Source organism: Takifugu rubripes, chromosome 17, assembly GCF_901000725.2.
Source record: "Takifugu rubripes chromosome 17, fTakRub1.2, whole genome shotgun sequence".
NCBI lineage: Eukaryota > Metazoa > Chordata > Actinopteri > Tetraodontiformes > Tetraodontidae > Takifugu > Takifugu rubripes.
Window position 1 is genome coordinate 2,610,257 of NC_042301.1, and position 21,257 is coordinate 2,631,513.

At 43.5% G+C, this 21,257-nt stretch overlaps 4 protein-coding genes across 9 annotated transcripts; 1 reads left to right on the forward strand and 3 right to left on the reverse strand.

Moving 5' to 3' along the window:
* Nucleotides 1-681: 681 nt before the first annotated feature.
* On the reverse strand, nucleotides 682-7,908 carry rhot1b (ras homolog family member T1). 5 transcript variants are annotated; one of them, XM_029850972.1, is made up of 20 exons: nucleotides 7,604-7,908; nucleotides 6,961-7,019; nucleotides 6,800-6,881; nucleotides 6,663-6,706; nucleotides 6,532-6,585; nucleotides 6,387-6,439; nucleotides 6,132-6,240; nucleotides 5,370-5,471; nucleotides 5,173-5,271; nucleotides 4,974-5,082; nucleotides 4,773-4,893; nucleotides 4,611-4,695; nucleotides 4,173-4,318; nucleotides 3,585-3,685; nucleotides 3,343-3,473; nucleotides 3,070-3,153; nucleotides 2,879-3,001; nucleotides 2,594-2,796; nucleotides 2,152-2,274; nucleotides 682-1,761 (listed from the first exon to the last, which is right to left on the reverse strand). In XM_029850972.1, exons 2-20 carry the CDS (start codon nucleotides 6,991-6,993, stop codon nucleotides 1,644-1,646), a joined length of 1,920 nt encoding a protein of 639 aa, XP_029706832.1. In that variant the 5' UTR covers nucleotides 6,994-7,019; nucleotides 7,604-7,908; the 3' UTR covers nucleotides 682-1,643. The 5 variants fall into 5 exon arrangements, with proteins under 5 accessions (XP_029706832.1, XP_011610651.2, XP_003972029.2 ...); XM_011612349.2 differs by having other exon boundaries at nucleotides 7,376-7,908; XM_003971980.3 differs by having other exon boundaries at nucleotides 7,351-7,908.
* A 150-nt stretch (nucleotides 7,909-8,058) lies between these two features.
* On the reverse strand, nucleotides 8,059-11,334 carry LOC101079083 (arf-GAP with dual PH domain-containing protein 2-like). Its single transcript, XM_011612347.2, has 11 exons — nucleotides 11,019-11,334; nucleotides 10,169-10,299; nucleotides 9,819-9,910; nucleotides 9,629-9,714; nucleotides 9,413-9,525; nucleotides 9,187-9,333; nucleotides 8,992-9,075; nucleotides 8,849-8,911; nucleotides 8,687-8,764; nucleotides 8,370-8,598; nucleotides 8,059-8,274 (listed from the first exon to the last, which is right to left on the reverse strand). Exons 1-11 carry the CDS (start codon nucleotides 11,104-11,106, stop codon nucleotides 8,246-8,248), a joined length of 1,140 nt encoding a protein of 379 aa, XP_011610649.2. The 5' UTR covers nucleotides 11,107-11,334; the 3' UTR covers nucleotides 8,059-8,245.
* Nucleotides 11,335-12,003: 669 nt separating this feature from the next.
* On the forward strand, nucleotides 12,004-14,103 carry tefm (transcription elongation factor, mitochondrial). Its single transcript, XM_003971978.3, has 5 exons — nucleotides 12,004-12,162; nucleotides 12,392-12,876; nucleotides 12,969-13,118; nucleotides 13,201-13,379; nucleotides 13,728-14,103. Exons 1-5 carry the CDS (start codon nucleotides 12,120-12,122, stop codon nucleotides 13,990-13,992), a joined length of 1,122 nt encoding a protein of 373 aa, XP_003972027.1. The 5' UTR covers nucleotides 12,004-12,119; the 3' UTR covers nucleotides 13,993-14,103.
* Nucleotides 14,104-14,273: 170 nt separating this feature from the next.
* Nucleotides 14,274-21,256, reverse strand: suz12b (SUZ12 polycomb repressive complex 2 subunit b). 2 transcript variants are annotated; one of them, XM_029850940.1, is made up of 17 exons: nucleotides 20,962-21,256; nucleotides 20,575-20,719; nucleotides 20,186-20,232; nucleotides 20,019-20,083; nucleotides 19,770-19,838; nucleotides 19,615-19,664; nucleotides 18,892-18,977; nucleotides 18,566-18,797; nucleotides 18,333-18,438; nucleotides 18,144-18,249; nucleotides 17,879-18,056; nucleotides 17,684-17,769; nucleotides 17,398-17,541; nucleotides 17,134-17,291; nucleotides 16,806-17,004; nucleotides 16,538-16,617; nucleotides 14,274-16,459 (listed from the first exon to the last, which is right to left on the reverse strand). In XM_029850940.1, exons 1-17 carry the CDS (start codon nucleotides 20,974-20,976, stop codon nucleotides 16,156-16,158), a joined length of 2,070 nt encoding a protein of 689 aa, XP_029706800.1. In that variant the 5' UTR covers nucleotides 20,977-21,256; the 3' UTR covers nucleotides 14,274-16,155. The 2 variants fall into 2 exon arrangements, with proteins under 2 accessions (XP_029706800.1, XP_003972026.2); XM_003971977.3 differs by having other exon boundaries at nucleotides 17,684-17,772.
* Between the last annotated feature and the right edge of the window lies 1 nt (nucleotide 21,257).

Here is a 21,257-nt window from a genome sequence, read left to right on the forward strand (position 1 = left end):
CAAACTTCCTATAATACACCTGTATTGCCCAGAATATTGAAGAGTTTCCCTTTATGCTTTTTGGAGGTCATTTTATTTTCTACTTAATTTACTACTCTAAATAGCTTCTGACCCCATCAGACCAATAATGAAGTTTCTGAGATCACCACTGAGGTCTTTTTTTTCTAATCATTGTGCTTTTTAGTCCGATAAATGTATCAAACCAGCTCCAGCTGGGCCAATGCATCAGAATGCTGCTAGCAACTAATAACACAGACAGCTTCGCCGATATATCGTTTCACAGAGATATCGTCACAGAAAATTGACTTCACTTTTGACTTTCATGGTTGTTTGGCTCCTGGTACAGTGACTGTCTCACATAATTACAGACGCTCATTAGAGAGAACCAGCCAGGCTTCAAATGTCTCGACAGCACCGCCGCAGCAGACGGCTTCAGATGAGAAAATACAGGCTTTCTGGGAACGCCACAAATTTAATAACCGCTGCCTTTCACCGTCCCCACACAGCCACCAAGCTTCTTGATTGCTTCTCAAGAAAAAAGCGTGCCAGTCTAAAATAAGATTTGGACAAGATGAAAACAAGAAAAATCCCCCCACAACCCTATGAAACCACCAAATTAGGTAGCTCTCGAAAAACATGCACCCAAAATTTTCCAACCCATAGACCACAACACTAAGAGTAAAAATTTTAAATATCTATTTTCATGAATGTGTGAAATGTATTGGTCTGAATGATAAGATACCTTTTTGTAGCACTAATACGCTAAAACTAGATTTTTTCTGCTAAGCAATACTGCCCCCTGGTGGTCATTCGGACTTTACACGAATTTTTCTCTCCCTCCGGCAAAACTAACATTTCCTTCAATTCTTTCATTTATTTCTATACAAATAATTACTTTATTACATCAGATGTAACAGATATTTATTGTAAACGTAAGAAGCAGGGATGAGTGAACATTAGACAGCAAACTTAAAACTTCTATTCTTTGGAAAGCTGCACGAGTCATGAAATTGCATCTTTTGCCAACAAACCAACGCTATAACTTAAATGAACATTTGTTGGTTAATTACTCCCGGCCGATTTTCTTTACAAAGCACGGAGAATCGAGGAAGACATGAGAAAGAGTAGATGGAATATCCACAAACAGCCATCCGCTCAGATTTAGAAACAGTAAAATAAGACCAAACACTCTCTGTCATCACTGCACACTGGCGCGAGTTCCTGATCCCACTGGTTAGCCGATGCCCTTCCATTCCCCTTCCATTCTTAGTGTGAATCCATTTGGAGAAACATATACATTAGATAATCTACATAATTTACATCAGTCCGTTTTAGAAAAGCTTAAACACTATTGTGGAACTTACATCACTTTTCCCATTTCGGTTAGCAAACAGCCAAAGATACTATCTTAAAATGGAACTCACTCCAGTCACTCATGGCTCATTAGCAGCGTATTCTGGTTTGTATTATAAAATATAGATATCATTTTGCCTGAACATAAATAAAGCATGTTGTAATTGGAGTAAAAAAAAAAAAATCTTTGGAGGAGAAAGAAACAAAGGATGGAGAAGTTAAGGTTAAATTAAAAATCTGAACACCAGTGAACACGAGAAGATGGTTGCAAGGATATTGGGGCTCAGGCATCACCGTGGTTTGAGCAGCACTCTGTACATGGCGAAGCCCAACACAGCAAACACTGTGGCGCCCATGCTCGCTCTCAGCCAGAAGGTGGAAGTCTTCAGGTCTGTTGGGCTCATATGTCTGTTAAACACAGAGGAGCCAGAGAGAGATAAACACAAGAGGCCACATGGGAGAGAGATCATGAAAATGTCTATTTATAAGTCACTCAATGGAGAAAGGGGGGAAAATATTGGCAACAGAGCAGAGATGGAGCCTGAATAGATACAGAAGAGTAGAAAAAGACAGTCATGAGGGAGGTGATATTAGAGTGGGAGAGCTGATGGAGACAGAAGAGCAATGTATAAATTTTAACCAGAGCAGGAAAAAGACATTAAAAAAAAAGTCATAATTGGCTGGAAGAGAGAATGAAAGAATTATTGGGGGAGGAAAAAAACTAGCTCAATTCAAATAAAACATTACTGGATGGAAGAATGATGAGGGGTTTAGAGACTGAGGGGTTAATATGAGCACCTTCTGAGCAGGACAGTGGAGAGTTTGGCCCTGACCATCTGCAGCAGCTCAGAGTTGAGAAAGTTCTGACACAAGCAGAAGGTGCAGCGGTTACAAGTGCACATGCAGCGCAGTCGGGCGTGGCTGCAGAGAAAAACGGGACACAGAACACAAGCGCTATGTTTAAACTGGGCTGAATGTTGGTCACAGAGGCATATTTGAGGAAGGTGCCTGTTAAATAAGGTGGGGGAAAAAAGAGGCAGAAACTCTGAAACAAAAACAAACCAGGGGGACCAGAGCGATCCCACCATGTTGTAGCTCAACTCGCTTTTCTTTGTCTCTTATCTCTACATTCATCGCTCTTCCTTCTAATATAACCAGAACAATTAGAGACTCGGGGAATCGCTATCTGGAGGAGCACCATTTGGGAGTATTTTGGTTGGAGCAGATCCTCCCTACTTACGGGTACATGGCCATCGTGGTGAGCCTGGTGTAGATGTTTCTGCTGGGTGCTGCTGCCGTGTTACAGGTGAAGGACTGAGGCGGAGGCATCCTGTACCTCCTGCAAAACTCTAGAGGACTGCAGCCAAACATCTGTTTGACCTCTGGCAGGTCCGACTTTGCCGCGATCATCATGCAGGGAGTCTTACTGTCCAAGAAGTATTGCTGGGACAGAGAGACAACAGAAGCGGGCTAAAACCCTTCCATAACCTCTGCTCATGAACCTGCTCACCAGGGACGGATTTACCTTAAAGACGTTGGCGCAGTACTCAAAGGAATGCGGGTTGCTGACGTCGTACACCAGGCAGACGACGTCGCAGGCCAGATCCACGTCAGACAGGTAGTCAAAGTCTGGGAAGACTTCGTGGAGCTGAGAGGGGAATAACATGCGCATTTAGTTAGACAGTTAACAACATTCAAGGCCTATTTGATACTCACAAGAAGGTACTTCTCCTGGCCGTAAACATATGTGGTATTGATGGCATAGTAGGATTTGTGCTCCTCTTTAATTAATTTTTGGTCCTGTGAAGAGACATAAACAGATTTTAATGACAATAACATGAATCTCACCATGATGGGGGAAAAAAAAAACTTTAAATGACCCAATAAGCACCAGATATAAGAGGCAGAATGTCTCAAAAGAACCTTTATGTTTTTAACTCACTTAGCGATAGAGTGCAAACATAATTAGTGGTGATTATTGGCATTTACTGTGAGGTTTCTCCCTAGGAAAGCTTGAAGGAAGCTGCTCTTTCCACTGCCGCCGTCACCGAAAACATTGCAGCGGAACACGCTGCGCTGCGTCTGCTTCTTCTGCAGGTCGATCTTCTTGTCTCTGGTCACTGCAGCGTGGACACAAAGATCCATCAGGTTCTACTGCTGCTGTCAATCACACATGGCTGCAGTCGCTCAACCAAATTGGTCGAGAAAAAGGTTGGGGAAGTACTACTCACCTGTGATTCCTGCCGCCTGGGACTCCTGCTCAGCAATTATTGAGAAACCAAGATAACCCAAATACTCCAGGCATCGCTGCACATCCAGATATGTGGTCAACCTGTAGAAAAAAAAAAACGTGGCAGAACAAGACAGCCACACTTAACTGGACATTTTAGGGGTTTTATCTCTTTATAATTTTCTTAAAAGGTAACATGGTAGCAGGGGCGTCGAATCTTAGTCCTCTGGGGGCCACAACCCAAATGGGTTTTCTGACCTACTGGGTAGATAGCTCTTTTACCTGGGTTCTCACCTGCCTTGTTGGAAACCGTTTTCTGCCTGGCCAGTCAGAAAACCTGGCCGGGTAGGGGCCCTCGAGTATTGAGTTTTAATGTCTTGGGTTTAGATTAAGGTATTTATGCTGACAAAACCATCAGGCATGCTTTTTTTCTTATAGCTCTACTGTAATGTGATTCAAATTTGGTTATAAGAAGCTTTATTATACGTATCTACATTTCAAACACATGAACATGTTTTTTTTAGAAACACCACAAGGGGGAGCCAGAGTTTCAGATCTTTCATAGTGCCTTGAACTTCTGATGACTTACGTCCACTGGGAAAGATATCCCTGATAGGTGATCCATCCCTGTTCATTAGTGCAAACTGTGTTATTGACATCTGCACCCCAGGGCATGTAGGGAAACACATCAAACAGGTCTGCAAGCTCCTCTGGTGACAAGGCACAGTCCTGGTCCTGATAGACACAAAATGTGGTGTTTGGTCAACTCAGCCATTAAAAAATAAAAATAAAAAATCAAAATTTGTTTTGTCAGTTATTTGGATCGACTCTTGTTTAGCAGAGTGAACTCCCCCTACGTGCACAGCTGAGACTCATTTCACTGAGCGCAAGCTGCCATTTATACTCTTTGACTTTCATCCTAATCTCACGGCTAAATCTCCTGTCAATCCCTCACCACTGACAAGACCTTAAAACCACTCAGCAGGTGATCAGTGTTGGTCTTTGCAATGGGAGTCTGGGATCTTACCTTGTCATGTTTGTCAAAGACGCTCTGGAGAAAGAGGTAGGCATTGTGGTTGAGCTCTGTAGTGGAGTCTGGAGGGATTTTCAACCTACACATAACCACATGTGACGCAGTAGATCTCGAAAACACTGAGGCCTAGAAAAGAGATCATGCACACGGACTCACAGGGGAAAGAGGTAGTCCTGGTTTAACTCCAGGTCGTCGTCATAACCAAACCTCCTCAGCACGGTCCAGGTGGTCTCATGGCGCCCTCGCTGGATGAACAGGGTGTGGAGGAAGAGGAAGCCTGCACAGGGACATCACAAACGCACACTGTGGTTACCGGTACACTATATCTAAGAGCGGGACACGTCCACACTCTTGTACCTTTGAGGGTGAGTCCATCGTTACACACGCCTTCACTCAGATTCTTCCGGACCACATTTTTCACATCTTCCAACGCGCGAGGCTCCAGCGGGGAGTTGAAGCACGTCCTCTGACAACCATCAGACATAATATCGCCATCGTCACGGTGACCACGAAAGCCTCGTGTTAAGCTTTCCATCAACGACAGACGTCAGCTCACCTGGAAAAAGTTGAGCTCATTATCGTTGAGTGTCCCGTCATTGTCCAAGTCCGACACTTTGAAGATTCGACTCAGGGCTTTTACACAAAGGGATTTCATCTGGCATAGAGACAACAAAGGTCAAGGTTCACACATGCCTGGTAACACTACACAAGCTGACAACAACAGTGTTGCAGAGGCTGTATTTATCCTCTTACGGCTTTCTTCTCTGGACAATACAGAGGGCCCGTAGGGTGCAGGACTGCTTTCTGAGCGTAGTAAAATAGCTCAGAGATGTTCTTCAGGTTTTTGGCTGAACACTGGCGACACAAATTAGAGGCAGTCAACATGCAGTTTACAACAACACAGCAGAGCTACTGTAGGTGGACGGTGAGACACAGAAAGATGGGAGACATTTTTAGTCTGGACCCTGTTGAGACCTGCGAACGTCAGCGGGTGTAGTGGCAAAGTGTTGCCGACACTTCTTATATAACCGTGCGTACGTGCGTATTCGGTGTTGCCCATTCAAAGAGTGCGAGCATGTGCATGTGAGCTTAGTCAGGCCGAGACAGGGTATTAACACAAAGTCTGTCTGAGCAAGATGGCTGGTCTAATTAGGCGCTGTGGTGATGGGAGGTAACGGTCATTCTGAAGAGTACCCCGTTTTATAATTGATGCTTCGACATACAATAAAATGATACCTTTACACGGACGGCCACGTGTCAGGTAGAGACCGTGCACGGTATTAACACTTCATCATAACAACACAGTCCCATACGTCATCGTATAAGTGTCAGATAAACCTAAAAAAAAAACCAACAACACGAAGGTTTGCTGTTCCTCTTTGCACCTTAAACACTTCCACTTTGCAGTTATGGCTGAAATGATGTTTCTTCCTCGTTATAAGCAGCAGTTTATATTTTACATCAGCCCCCGATGATGTGTTAAGCACGCGTCTGCGTTAGATTGAGAGGTCTCACCTCCACGCAGGTTTCTATCTCGCTGTACTGGTTCATTATTGGCAGGATGGTCTCCATGCTGCTATGTTCCACCAGGTCTGATTTATTCCCAACGAGGATGAGAGGAACCCTGGGCACAAGATTTTAAGCACATCCCATCAATGCATGACTCAAACTGTAGAGCAACAATAAAGATGAACAGAAGGAATTTATTGCTTTAAAACAGGGAGAATCGGTGCAGCATATCAGTGCATAGGAGCTAACGTTCTCTCACACCTGCTGTCCTTGTCTGTGTTCTCGGTGATGAGGGGAATCCAGTGGCTGACCACCTGGGAAAGACCAAATGATTAAACATGAAAATGCAAACATACAATGCAGCTTCTAAGAACAGAATTATGTCAATTCAAGAAAGACAACTAACCTTTTCTATGGAGTTCTTGTTGTTAACGGAGTAGACAATACAAATCACATTTGCCTGTGAGAGAGATCAACAGGGTTTTTAGCTGAGCTCAGCAGTGCTGTAAATATTAACATCAATGCACAAGGAGAGACCTTGTTGATCTCCTGAAACAGCTGCTCGTCGGTCTGTTCTGCTTCTGGAAGAAAACAGAAGAAAAAAAACCTGTCCAAAGTGTGGCCTTTACTTTTAGAGGTCTGCAAAGTAAAAGAAATACATGTTTCAAAAGTACCTGAATAGTCCACAATGTGTGTGGGGACCCTCTCGGGCGTGACGTCAGCAGGAATGGTGATCTCCTCAGCTCGATAGGGAACCTCGATTCAACAAATGAATGGAGAACGAATGAGGAGAGTCATTACAGCTTCAACCAGTACATTTTCACACTTCCCGTACCACGTTGGGGAACTCCTCGCTGACCAGGGACATGATGAGAGACGTCTTCCCAACTTTGGCTGTTGACAGACAAAAAGACAAGTGTGCAATCGAGGAAGGTTCTCCAGAAGATCTCAGCCCAAATGAATCACTGAGGCCTTTAGGAGTCATCTTGATGGCTGGATCTACCACTTAGAATGTACAGGTCTAATGGACCGCCAGGTGTTAAAGAGATGGTGAAATTACTCTGCACTGATTAAAAGCAATGAGAAGGAAACGTCAGCTAGATTCTCCTTCACAAAAACCGTTTGTCAGCATCCTGTGGCTGGTAGCATCACTGAATGCCCGAATCTAAGGAGAATTTACTGAAGACAATCCCACTGCGCTCATTTCTATGGCATTTTTACTTACGCTCTCCCACTAATAATATCCTCACGTCTTTGCGCATTCTCTCCAGCGTTGACGAACTGGGTGAACTGGGTAAACTGGGATTGGTGTAACATTTATGCTCCTGTCGGGATGAAGGATGCAGCCAGTAGGCTCTCACTGGCTTCTTTCCCTTGCTACGTTCGCATCGGAGCTTGGGTTTTTTGCTAATTCGGTGCAGTCGTTAACGCCGAAATTACAAGCCGCATCGGGTATTCTCGACACTAACGGAACGTACTGACAATATTTCGCCAACTTGTCACAATCTGCGGCCGCGGACGTTTTCGCCCAGCTAATCTTCTTCACACAAACTCGACCGGAAGCAGGCGGCAGCTAGCAAGCGAGGGCGTTTTGGCCACGCCCCTCTGTTGCAGCTGACTGCAAAGATCGTCTGACGCTGTAAGGAAAACAGAGCTCTTACACGGGATCTAAAAAGCGGTCGTTCGCTAACGAAGGCGGCTAAAACTACACTTACAAAATCAAATAACAAAACGCGGGTGTATAAAGATTAAATACTTCAAGGTAGGTTCGGTTGTGTGGTGTAAAAACACTATAATGGTAGCACAAACAAATCACCAAATGAGACGTCTTGACTGTGTTTTCCCAGCTATGTAAGCACGTGCAACGCGCAAGAAAAAAACCTGCCCGTCCGTCCGTCCGTCCATCCATCCATCCATCCATTTCTCTACGGGGTCACGTTGAAGGATAACTTTATTGAATTTCATTTTGCATTTTATTTTATGAAATACAATTTTATAAAGATGCTGGGATGCTGGGGTCTGTCCGAACCAGGCTTTCACTGTAAGTGATGCTCAGTGATGTTAAACCAGCAGAACAAGTCTAGCATCTTAAACCACTGCAAACCAGCAGGCAGAACCAATCATTTCCCCCTTCTCCAGCTGGCTTCATCTACAATACAGTAAATAACAAAAATGTCAGGGCCTTGATTCCAAAACCAAACAGCTGCATGTCAGGTATGAATGTATGTATGAATAATGTCTTACTAGCATAATCCTCTGAGGTCATGGGCTGGGCAATGATTTTTCTGAAGGCTTCCAGCCACTCTCTCTGATCCTGCTCCTGCTCACACTTGAAGACAAACTGCCTCGCGGGTGTTTGGAGCCGGATGCCACATTGCCAGCGCCCTCCTCTCATGCCCTTGCTGGTACTCTCTGAAACAGAGTACTCATGATTCTCTGTGCCGATGAAGACGGCTCCCAATTCTACAGCATCCTGTTGAAAAGAAATAACGCATGGGCAACTATTCAACCCTGCATTTGATTTTAAAAACAGATTTCCAACCAATCTAGGTATAATGTACCAGTGGAGTTTTATAATATATAAGCTTTCTGTTCACTGAGCACAGTGTGAACCACCTCTTCTTGAATGGTTCCCGTTGCTGAAAGCACACAAACACAGAGAGTTGACCTCAGATATAACAACAGCAAATAAATTGCCCTGCATGAGCAGATTGTTGACCTACTGTTGGCCCGGTTTTTTCCATGTAGCCCTCCTTCAGGCACTGCCAGGTTATTTGAGGAAGTAACTGCAAGAAAAAAAAACCGCTGACATGGTTAAAAAAAACATCAATTCCCACCAGCAACACACTGGAAAAAGCTGCCTCACGTCATCGACATGAAGAGCGGGATGCTTCTTCTGCAGGTATGCAAGGCGGGTTGCCCTGATGGCGCTGAACAGCGACACAATTACCTGTAATGCAGCAAATTAGAACTTCGGTGTTCCCTTCAACCGAGGCAGAAATTCAAAACAGATGTCCAACGCAGCTGTTTTTGCTCCCAGCTAAAGAAAATAAAGACTCACGTATCCGTCCTCATGATAAACAAAGAGATTCCTCATCTGTTCGCCATGCAGGTAGGAGATCTGCAGACCGTGAGCGTGGCTGATCTTCTCCGGTTGGAACACTGCGTTCAGGTCCTTCATGGAGATGACAGTTTTGGGAACCTTGGACTTGGTTGGGTGGCAGAACGGTTTCAGATATTAGACTTAAGCGGAGAGTGATCCACAACACGTGAGAGGCACAACTCACATCTCCCTTAATGAAGTATCTGAGGGTGAAGTCTTTCCTGGACAGAAGAAACCTCCTTTTAAAAAACTGCTTGTTGTCTTTGCTTTTTTTCCACAGTGTCACCTCAAACAGGTCTGGATAAGAAACCAATGCGAGGAACAAAGAGCAATTAAGCTGCATTGCAGGCAAATATATATATATATATATATATATAATACTATAATTCAACATAATGACCTGAGCAATAAACTTGCTGGTGGTTACTTTCGCCAGTGAATTCTCTTCTTTCGTACTTGGCGCGGATCCACTGATCTTTAAGAACTCTAAAAATAAAAACATACACCAACCCCCCAATAACTTTATGGATAGAATAGTGTTCTCCATGTTCTCATGGACGATGCTCCGAAGAGTTCTGACAGCCACTCACGTGCAGTCGTTTTGTTGCGGCCGGTAGATGAACGTGGGGACACATTTCTCAAAAAAGGCTCTGGCTTTAGAATTTCCCCTTTCCCGCATGAACTGTGGACGAAAGAAAAGAAAAAAAAGGTTCACCAGTTGTCTAAGCATGTTAATAACACCCAGTACAGTAGTTCAGATATTTTTTCTCTATGCTTTCAAAAGAGTCTATGTGTGAAGTGACAGAGAATACATGGAAGTATGGAAAATACCTTTTAAGATAAGATTTTAAGATTAGCAAAGACCATGCAAATGTAAAATAGCATAACGCACAAGTCAAAATCTTTACTAATTGTTCAGTGCACAAACTCAAAGCAAAACCTCAACGAGAGAGTCTTCCCAGTGGTCCAAACGTATGGATTTCACTCTGCTGACGGCCGGCAGATTACGATGAATCCCTGAGCAGTTCAGGCACACAAAGATGCCGAGAGTGTATGAGGCCCAGTCAGGATCTGTGATCACAACATGTTGATAGCGTGAGGGTGGTAGGTGCAGAATGAACGTGTCAGGTCCGGATCGGTACCATAAACGACTGGACTCTACTTAAAAAGACTAAAAACAGTGTGGAACATTTGCTGTATTTTGCTCTTACAGAAATGCTGACTGCTTACAAGAGGAACATGAAGGTTGCACCATCTCTTCCGCCAATAAAAGCTTTTATAAAACATGGCGTGGCTATAAACATTACTTTACACACGCCTGTTTGTGTAGTTGTTTTGTATTGAAAATCCCTGTGTTCCACACACACACACACACACACACACACACACACACACACACACACACACACAAACACACACAATCATCATTGACTTTTAAACCTATCATAATGCTAAAAATAACATATTTAATCTTTCCTGCCGGCTGCTGTCAGACTGCACAATAAACATAACGCCCGCTAGCACAATCTGAATATTATATATTCTGATACGTATATTGTGATAACCCTCTTTACTATGTACAGGTATACAGGGGCTGAGTATCCATTTACCTGGATTATTGTAAATATACATCCTCTTTGTATATTCCAAATTCTATTCTATTCGATTTTATCTTATTTTTCTCTGCGTGCTCTTGCTGTTGTTGCGCTGTAAATTTCCCCGTGTGGGACAATAAAGGACCTGAATCTGAATCTGAATCTAATGCTAAAAATATTTGTGAGGGTACTTACCAGGAGCTCCACAGTCAGCACAAACATTGTTACCTGGCTGTCGCACCAAATCAAACAGGATTTTGTTATTTCTTTCCAGATTGGCCATAAGTGAAAGTTGTCAGACAGATGCTGGAATCAAAACAAAAGAGCTGCCAGAAGAAAACTCCATATTGAGTCCACACATTAATGCTAGGGAGCCCCGCAGCAGGTAAAAATCACAATTTCTTTTTAGTGGTATGCCGCTAAGCCTCAGTGTTTCCTCTTACCAGCACCACACCATGAAGTTTATTGTTCTGCACAGAAAAGCAGAGGTCCAGAAATAACAGCGAAAGGAAGTGAAACGGGTCTCATTGTGTAAAAGGGTGATTGACGTACAATCACAGGGTGAAAGATTCATAAATAGAATTTAGAGTTTGCCTGATGTGGGTGATACCAACATGGAAGGAAAAAAAAGAGATGCGTTTTCTGGATTGAGCGATATTCTGTCAATCACAATGGATAATCTGACAAAATTTCCTTGTTAGAAGAGTGTCTAGTAGTGCAAAAATCACAAGATCTATTTAAAAATATCTTTTTTTTTATTGCTTTTATGAAATGTTGATCCCTTTTTAAATATCCTAAACAGATTCAGCAACCCATAATAGAAAATTTGGTTTACATTTGGGTTAATTCAGCACTTGAAAGGCTGTATCCATATTTGCAGATGCACATTTCACCTATATGCCACTTTGTGCTATATTCTACAACTTTCTAAACTATTGTGACATAGTAGTTGTAATACTGTTGGACTTCAAAAAGGAACTTACACATTTATTTGGATAATTACAGCAACGTATTTTGAGGCGCTTATATGTTAAATACATTTTTCTAAAAATACATATATTTTCCCAAGACAGAAAAAAAAAAACATCAGTATTTCAGTATTTTAAGTCAGGAATGCATGGAACTGTAAACTTTTTTTTTGGGCCAGTAGAAAAAGAAAACCCGGAACCCTTTGAAGTGTCGCCGTAGCTGGCCGGATGGATATAACTGACGGACCATAGCCAAAGGACGAAGTTGGCTAAGCATGATGTCTATGATGTCTTAGCTAAACAATCGATTATTTATCGGTTATCTGCGATGTTGTTTGCCAGAAGATTTCTTTGGTTTGTCACACACCAAAGTAAGTGGTTTCCTTTGAATTTCAAAAGTACTTGCCTGACTAGCTGTCCGTATACTTGAACATGGATCCACAAAAATAAGCTAACTTGTCAAACTATCAGGGTACTAATTGACCCATTTTCTTTACTCTGCACAGTTTGATATGTAATACGCAAAGTCCGTTACTGTTTCCCCGAGTTAGTTTATATTAGCCGTTCAATTGCACAATGCATGTGGTGTTTTCTCTGCAGAAAACTATGGTGGACCGTCGGGTTTGTTTCGCCGTCCTACGTCCTGCTCTCTCCCGGAGCGTGAGCCGCGCTATCTGCAGTGCACATGTTGCTGGCGGGCTCGTGTTCCCGTGGCAGGCTTTGAAACGCTGGAATCCACACTCCTTTCCAGCACGACGGCTTGCAAAGAAGACAACAGGCCCTTGGATGCGTACTATACCTCCGAGCAGCGAGAGGTCATCCTCCACCTGCTCAACACCGCCACACCCTCGGAACTGGCCGGCGTCAAGCTCCTGAGAGGCCGAAAGTCGCTCAATATTGTGGAGTACAGAACAAAACACGGACCGTTCAAAACCCTGGAGAGTTTGGTGAATGTGCCGCTGCTGAAGCACAAAAGCGCTGTCACGGTTTTCCACTCCATCCTCAATCCCGTTAAAAAGGAAAGAAAAGTGAAGATCAGTCTGGCCAAATTCATCAGGCCAGAGGTCGACAGGTCCTGGTTAGAGGTGAGGTTCTGCTCACGTTGAATGTCTGTCTTCCACAGGTTTAATCCACGATATGAAGATAGTGGTTTGTATGTTATTGTCTGTTTACGCAGGATGCCGGTTCCATTGTGTCTGTCGTATGTGGAACGAATAAAATCGCCTGGAGTCATGTGAACCGGGGGATGATGGTGCTGGATTGGCAACAGGTTGACTGTCCCAATTTCTTCAGGGGAACATATTTGGCTTCTGCCTATTTGAGTGACGTGAGCATCAGTTTTAAAGTGTGCTGTCGAAACCAGTTTGGTCTGGGAACGTTTCTGAGTCGACCTCCTTTTCTACATTTAGGTCTCTGAAGTTGTGTCGCTTCTCCCCTCAACGGATTTCTACATCATAGAAAAGCCCTCCATCTCGGTGCAGAACACGGCGCTCTTCCCCATCATGGCTCACATGAGGACAGTGGAGGCCATGCTGTTTGCTTTGTTAGAACCGAGAAACACACCACCCAATTCCAATATCCCTCCCAGGTAGGATAAAGGCACAGTGGGCACAGAAAGTGTTCACACCCTCATGTGTCTGTCCCTGCCCCTCACAAGGATCGGTCCACTTGTTTTAGTCTCTTGAACGCTATATCCCTTTCGGGGTGATGAAGAAGGTGCTGGAGCCCGTCCTGCTGTATGTGGGGGGAGGTAGGGTCACACCCCTGACTGAGCATTTAAAGGTTTGATGTCTTGCTCAAGGGTACAGTGCTCTGACAATGTCCTGGCACAGCTCCATTAGCAGAAATTCTTCATTGCTGAATGCAGATTGATGGAGACATTAGGTTTCCAAGAGGCTCTGAATACGTTGAACCACATCCATGTTTCCTTTTGCAGAGTTCTGAACATGATGCGGACCGGAGTGGGACGCCATTTTGGCCTCATGGTGGGCGAGTCGCGGACCAGCGGCGCACAGACAGTCCGGCAGTTGATGACGGATTCGGTGACTCAGAAGATTCCCAGAGTAAATTTCCCCCCCGAGCTGCTGTTGAAGTACAGGGATCATTTTCAGATGGGCGGCAGACGGGAAGGAGAGGAGCTCTGCGACGCTCTGCTCCAGGCGGTGGCCTTTTACGAACTGCTCAGCGAATCCTCCAGCTAGCAGGCGCACCGGACTAACGGTGCACCGAACAAGCACTTCAGCCACAAAGGAGGTCCCTCAGTTACATTCTGTTGCAAAAAAAGGATTAAAGATTGTTTTTGTTGTTTTAAAGATTTGAGATTGTTTGGATCATTTAAAAATCTGAAAATATTTTGTATTTAAATGATTAAAAATGGGTTATTTATCCTTCGTATATATGGCACAAATGCCCCGAAAATTCAAAATGGCTGAATTTGACGATGGTCTTTACTGGAAACGGTGAAGCAAATGAACACGACAGGTGCAATAAGACCAAATTTATTTTATTTAAATATAAAAATCCCCTAAGCAATAGTGTACAGTCCATAAAGTTCAAGAGTGTTCTGACAAGTTTGCAGAATGAATACAGAAACCGTTACGCAGGGCAGAAAAGACGCTGTGGCTGACCAAAAGGGGTGCTTTATAAAATAAGGTGTTCTCTACAAAAAAAGAAAAAAAAGGTAGAATTTAAAAAGTTCTGAATTTTCCCTACTGTAAAGGATGCATAAAACAAGACTTTTTTTTTTTTTTTTTTTTAAAGTGTTCCCCTTTGGCATAAATTGGACCTGAAAAACTGTCAACCAATAAACAGTGTATTGCTTTGAAAAAGATAACCTGTTAATTAGCGGAAACACATCACATTCGACGTGGTTACATGTTTGCACAACTGGTGTTAAAAACAAAGTTCAGCAACAAGTTCCAACCTTTACTGTCATGCACTCCAACACAAAATACACACTGCTGGTTGTTTCAGTGAACTATAAAATATTCAAAAAGGTTGAATTCCCTGGCATTCCTGAAGTTATATTAGGCTTAAGGGCGATAACGAAGAATTTTTGAATGGATTTTCCGGCTCCACGCTTCAAAGTTTACTACCATCATGGCACCTACCCTCAAAAGCCACAATCCACTGTTTCTAAAATAAGCTTTACAAATATCTTTATATACTCTAAATGCTGATGCCAGGTAGATTTTTTTTTTCCTGTTACCGTAATGTCATCTTAACATATACTTATTCAAATTTGTTAGTCACAAAAGTGAAATCCAAAAAGCTGCATTTGACCCTGCAGTGCAGAGCTCCACCTTGTGGCAGCGTGTGTTACTACACCAACACAGGTTATTCCCCATTTCAGCTCCATGGTAAACAAGAGAATTCCTGATTTGCTAACAGAATTTTACAGGTACCTGCTCTATACACAGGAGCCACAGATGTGTGATAAATTTATTCTGCACCGGAAGAAGTTGCACAGAGGTTTATGTAGTTGTGTTGCAAGTTTACAGAAACAGTGACCGGTTGTCAATAAGTTTTAAATGGTGGAACAGCAGAATGATTTATTTGAGCTCTTATTTTTTCCCCCCCCATCACCTTCCAGGTAGGTCAGAAGTTTAAGTGGCTCTTTTTTTTTTACTAGCATGTCTTGGGAACCCTCAACTCATCAGTTAGCCAATCAGAAGCTTTCAAAGCTGTGACACAGCTGAAAGTAGCACAAAGACACAATCGCCTCAGTCTATTGAACTTCTGGCCAACCAGGAATGTGATTTAGTGACTTACAGGTTAAATAACACAAGCACAAATGTTGACAGCTCCGACATTTGTGAAGGAGTGGAGAGATTTAATGATTTATGTTAAGGATGTAAACTTCCAACTGCAACTAGAGTCCTTAACAGCAGGTTCTAACATTTGGTGGAGCATTTAAAAATTAAACAGTTTCAGAAAGCCTTCTAAACAATAAACAAGTGCTAAAATAATCAGCTAAAAGAATATTTTTGACAAGAACACCGTATATGTGTACAAATAAAGGATGACAAATTTACAGTTTTAACTGTAGTCTTCATGACAGTTAAACTCTAGAACAAAGACAAAAAACAGACATCCAAAGCTTGTTCACACTCACTCCTAAAAGGCAGAGACTTCAGCTGCATCTACTAAACAACATCAGCTGACAGGATTCAGTCCTCAGATTCTTGCTTTGTTTAGCTGTGGGCCATTTCTTTATAATTTGTTCATATTTGGTTCAATTACAAGTTTCAAAAACTTGTTTTACCTTGTACACCGGCCTGCTTAGGGTCAGAGCCTCCGGTGACCAGTCGTCCTACGCATCGAAGCACCAAAGGGTTGGAAAGAAGAGAAAGATCCTGCCACATTCACGGCTCCGTCAGTGTGCTTTTTGTCCTCTTGCCCTGTTTACTCCCGCTGGAGTTGCCGTTGCAGGCTCCTGCCAATACCAGAGTCTGGTCCTGCTCCTCCTCAGTGCCCCTCAGATCCTCTTGGATCTGTTGCAAACGCGCCATGGCCCGGTCGATGGTGGCCGTATTAACCAGGTTAAAGTCGTGCATGTTGACCAAATGCAAGAGGAAGTTTCGACACAGGTGGCGGCGGATGATGTGAGCGCCGCGGTTCTCGGTGAACAGCATGATGGCCTGGTGCATCTGGTTGTCTGCTATGAAACTAAAGAGAAAATGGACTGGTTTTATTCCAGCATTCAAACATCTACTCCGTGTGGTCATATTGGCCGGTCAAACGTACCCGTTCTTCATGACATGCAGGTTCCACAGCTTCATCACCTCCTTCTCTCCCTCGTTGACGTCTGTGAACTCGTCTAGTTGCTGGAAGTGAAAGAAGGAACGCGATGATGTCAAGTTGTCAGTGGAGTTTCATTGAGCGCCATCATTCTAAACCGGACGCTTGCAGGTGCAACAGGCACAGACAGTCTTTAAACCGACCAGAAGGATTATTCACTAAAAAGAGACTTGCTTATCCCCTGCAATGAAAACCAGCTTGAAAATCTTCTCACCGTTGCAGTCTTCTCCCTGAGCCACTCTGGATCCCTCTCATCCTCGCTGTCCAAATCCATTTCCTGGGGACGGAGGGGCATGCAGCTGTCGCTGTGGAAATAAAGACGGTTGTGTCCGCTGACGTAAGTCCTCTGCTGCTCCAGCTCGCCATCTTCAGTTTCAAGGAATTCAGAAAGACTCGGTTTGGTCCTTTTGGGCCTGGTGGATACGGGGAAAAGAAACAGAACAGAGGTCTCACCTTTGATTTCACGAGCTTTGCCCATAAAATCTAAATGACTCAGATATTGGTTGCGTCTGGTTTTAAAACCCCGGGGGCCACTAAACTACCTGCAAACCAGTATGTGGGTCACCGCGGTCCTCTTCACTGGGCCGTTGCGGCTGAAAGCAAAGCCGGGTTGACTGTGGATGTCCTGAGGGTTGCCGACATACGAGCCGTCGTAGCACTCATTGATGGAAACATCTATTCTCGCTCCTTTAGGGTGAGGCTGCAGAATAAATAAAAGTTACTGCTGCCCAGAAGAGTTCTCCACCAGCTGTGAATCGGTGACTATTTGATGCAGTTCACTTTGTATTTTATACCCGTTGACTTACCACGTAGCTGAAGATGAAGCGGGAATGGGAGAGCTTGAGGTGTTTGAGCAGGCTGTAGAGTTTGCTGCAGTTCAGGGTGCACCAGGGACAGTGAAGGTCGTCTCTGGCCTCCGTTTGCTGCCGAGTGTTGTTGTTGTACAAGAACTGAGCAAGAACAGGTCACTTTTGTTAGGATGTGATGGTGTGCAAGAGCTCCGTCGCGTCTGAGCTCTTAAACCAAGAGGAACCCGTGAAGAGCCGGGATAAAGTGGTTCTGAATTTCCAAGCATTCTTGCTTTTCAGGTACCTGATAAAATATACGGAGTTTCTGTTGCGGCTCGCACTGCACCTGCTCTCTCTTGGTCTGAAGATCTGTGCTGGCCGACTCTTTCACTGCTGACGGGAACAGGGAGAGGACAGAAAAATCCCAAAATCAATTTTCCGCGTTCAAAAATCAGGTTTGTTCATATTCTTATTCATATGCTAATTCAGGATTCCTTACTCATGAGGGCAGCTCGGTGGTTGCTGGTTCTGGTCTCCATGGGCCCGGGACCGTCAGAGTTGCGAGTAGCGAGAGGTTTGGCAACTGGTGCGCTGGACTTTCCACTCGTATCACCTGTCCAACGCAGAACGAACTGCAATGTGGGTCCCTGAGAAAACGTCTCAAATGGCGGCAGCCTCTGTGGGAGAATCAAACCCAAAAGAGGTGAGTGGCGGCGTGCGGATATAAGACACACAACAGGCTCAACCGCACGCGAACCCACTACCTTTCCGTCCAGAATGGTTTCCCATGTGGCTCGTTTCTTGCTAATGGGGCTGTCCTCCATTCCTTGCATTGAGACTTCATATTCCCCATCCAGCAGCTGCAACCTCCTGTGGTTAAAAAGCGTTCTGGATTCACAACGGTGGGTGACATGAAAGGGAAAAAGATCCAACATCTGCAACAAAAAACCCACCTGTTCTTATCAAAGACCGTCATCTGCGCCACATAAGTCTCCGTCGTCTCCCCCTCCTCCCTGTGGGACGAACTTCTCTTCTTTCGAGTGTGAGTATCCGATACATCTGTGCACAAAAGAAAAGGAATAATAAAAACAAGTTGGTACAATTATCACCCAACTCTGTGACCAGCTTTACTTAAAATGGAAGCTCCTGTTGAATACTCAGTTGAGAACTGCTGTCGGCTTCTTACCAATATTCTCGTTGGCCTCCCCGTTGACTAAACCATTGGCGTCTCTGCCCACCGTGCGCGACACCCGGAACAGGAGGGAATAGGACTTAATCATGTGGCTGTTGCTAGGCTCAAACTCATTGCTGGAGACCAGTAAGGAAGGGTAGGAACCAGGCTTGGTATGGTTAGTGTCAGGATTCAAAGGCACCTGCTTTTTACCTGTAGGCACTTGCTTAATAGGACAGCTGACATCCTAAGGAAGGAAAAATAAAGAGCAGTTGAAGATCATGGGTAAAATAGAGCATTCTGCTCAACGTAAGCGCTGCCTCTGCAACATTCCACTTTACCTTGCGTTTCTTATGGCAGACTTTGACAAGTAGCACCTCTAAAGTCACAGAATTTTGCTTATTTTCTGTATTCTGAGATGGCTTTTCTGTATGATGACAACAAAAGGTACAAGATAAGCAAAGAATTGTTCTAGCGAGAGCTTTGCAATAAGTCTTGAGGCGTTTTTATGAATGTTCTGGACAATGTTAGAAATTAGCTGATATTAATATGCTTTAGACAATCAGTATTTCTGGGGCCAATCACCGACTAAAGTTTAAATAAACAGATAACTGATCAGGAACCGATTACCCGAGGGAGCAATATATCTATTTATCTTTTAAACAGATGAGAACCGAGCGTCAACAGCAAAACAAATGTGAAAAAAATGACACAGATGAGACACAAGCCATCTATGCAATGGGAGCGCCGAGAAAAACGACAAACCTCAGTGAATTAAGTCACTACGGCCGATCACACAAAATGTATAAAATTAAATGTATAAAACATGCACAAATCTAACGCTGCAATCGCTCCTCGTCCCAAAAGTTACAGAATGAAAAATGGACCTCAAGAACTATTTTATATTGCAAAAAGGAATGAGCAAACAGTGGATGTTAATGTATCACCAGTAGGTGCATCTCTGCAGGTGTAAACGATTTTAACTGGTTTTCTCCGGCTTTTAAATGCTTCAGCTTACAGAAACACACGACATGAATGTTTAGGTAAAAGGAAATAATGCTTACCATCCTTATGGAAGAACCCAGTGAATGTTAACTGAAGATGTGAAGGTAAACTAAAAAAAAAAAAAAAAAAAGGATGAGGTGGGTAATAATCAGGTACAGTTAATGCCCCTCTGATATTTTGCTGGCTAAAAACAAGTCATTTTTTTTGTATATACCTTGGAGAATCCTGCTCCACCTTCATCTTTTCTATCATTTGCAACATATCATCCACTTTAAATGTTTTCCTGGGAGAGAAAAAAGACAAAAGAACAGTGTGAAGTCAGTGAAAATAAATCTATACTCAAAGTGATTATGAATACAGCTGGCATTGTTAATATTTCCAAAGCGGCATCACATCTTTACCTTATACCAATTCAGACAATTGATATTTACAAAACCCAAATGTGTGACATCAAATTTCATACCTTCTGGCATTTGTTCTACTGTTTCGATGAGACATGAAGGTGAGTGTTCTGTGCAAAAATATAGGCTAAAATGGTTCAGAGGGGTGGGGGGTGGAAAACAAACATACTTTTAGACTTTCAGCGGGATAACGGGTGAACCAAGAGGTAGATTATAGATAACAACTTACAGCAATCAAGTTCCTTGTACGGAGAAACCTGTATATCTGCGTTGGTTCTGAAAAATATGGAAAACATTATGATGTTTGATGTGGTTTGTGTGGGAACTTTATAATGTTAATAACTTTGCAAAGTCCAAATAAATCCTTTTATTTTCACGTTTTGCACAACTATATTACTGTAACTTGGCTAAAACATGGGAGGTTGTTTTACTTAGATCCAGACTCGCAAAAATCCTGGCGAGATATAATTGTCAACAAGAAAGTGTGTCACAATTAAACCAAACACTGACAATAAACTTCCATGAAACATAAGGGGGGTAGTTAAAGCAGATAAAAAGGGGGGAATGCTTTCCTTGTGGTCACGAAAAGTCCTAAATTTGCGAGCAGTGAGTTCTCACTTTCAAAGGCCTGCAGGAACAACTCATGGTCGGCCTGAATCTGCTCCATCTTCGGCTTCTTAACAGAGTTCATCATTGCAGATGCGGCGGGGTAGACAGCGCCGTTAGCCTTGCAACTTGCCCCACTCATAACATGTCCTGAGTTCTGCAAGTCAATCAAGAAGTACGTTGATGCATTTTAACAAAACAGAGGGTTGGACAACACGTTAGCTTAGCCACCGGACAAATACTCGCGTTAGCAAACGCGCTACCCAAATCACTCAGCTAAAAGCTCAATAATAATGTGTGGGCTAGCTTAGTATTTCGGTGTACCGCAAGGTTATTTATTCCATATAAACCACTAAATTCGACTACATCAGATGTACATTCGAAGTAAAAGCGACCCACCCTAGCCGATGGCATGAATTTAGAAGCTTTGCTGCCTCCAGCACAAGTCTGGTAGACTCAGGAGTGGAGACCCATGAAGCTGAAGGAGAAACGCTGGCTAGTTAGCTAGCAATGCTAACATTGTTGATCAGAAAACAAATCCTCTCCGCGCTTGCGGTGCCCAAGCATTCGGCCGTCGCCAATGCCGCTCAACACGAAGATGCCGCGGTTGGAATTAATAATTATCTCTCTAAAATGCCCTGGCGCTGCGATCCCCTTCGGTTTGTACTGAACAACAGAGTATTAGTTATCAGCCA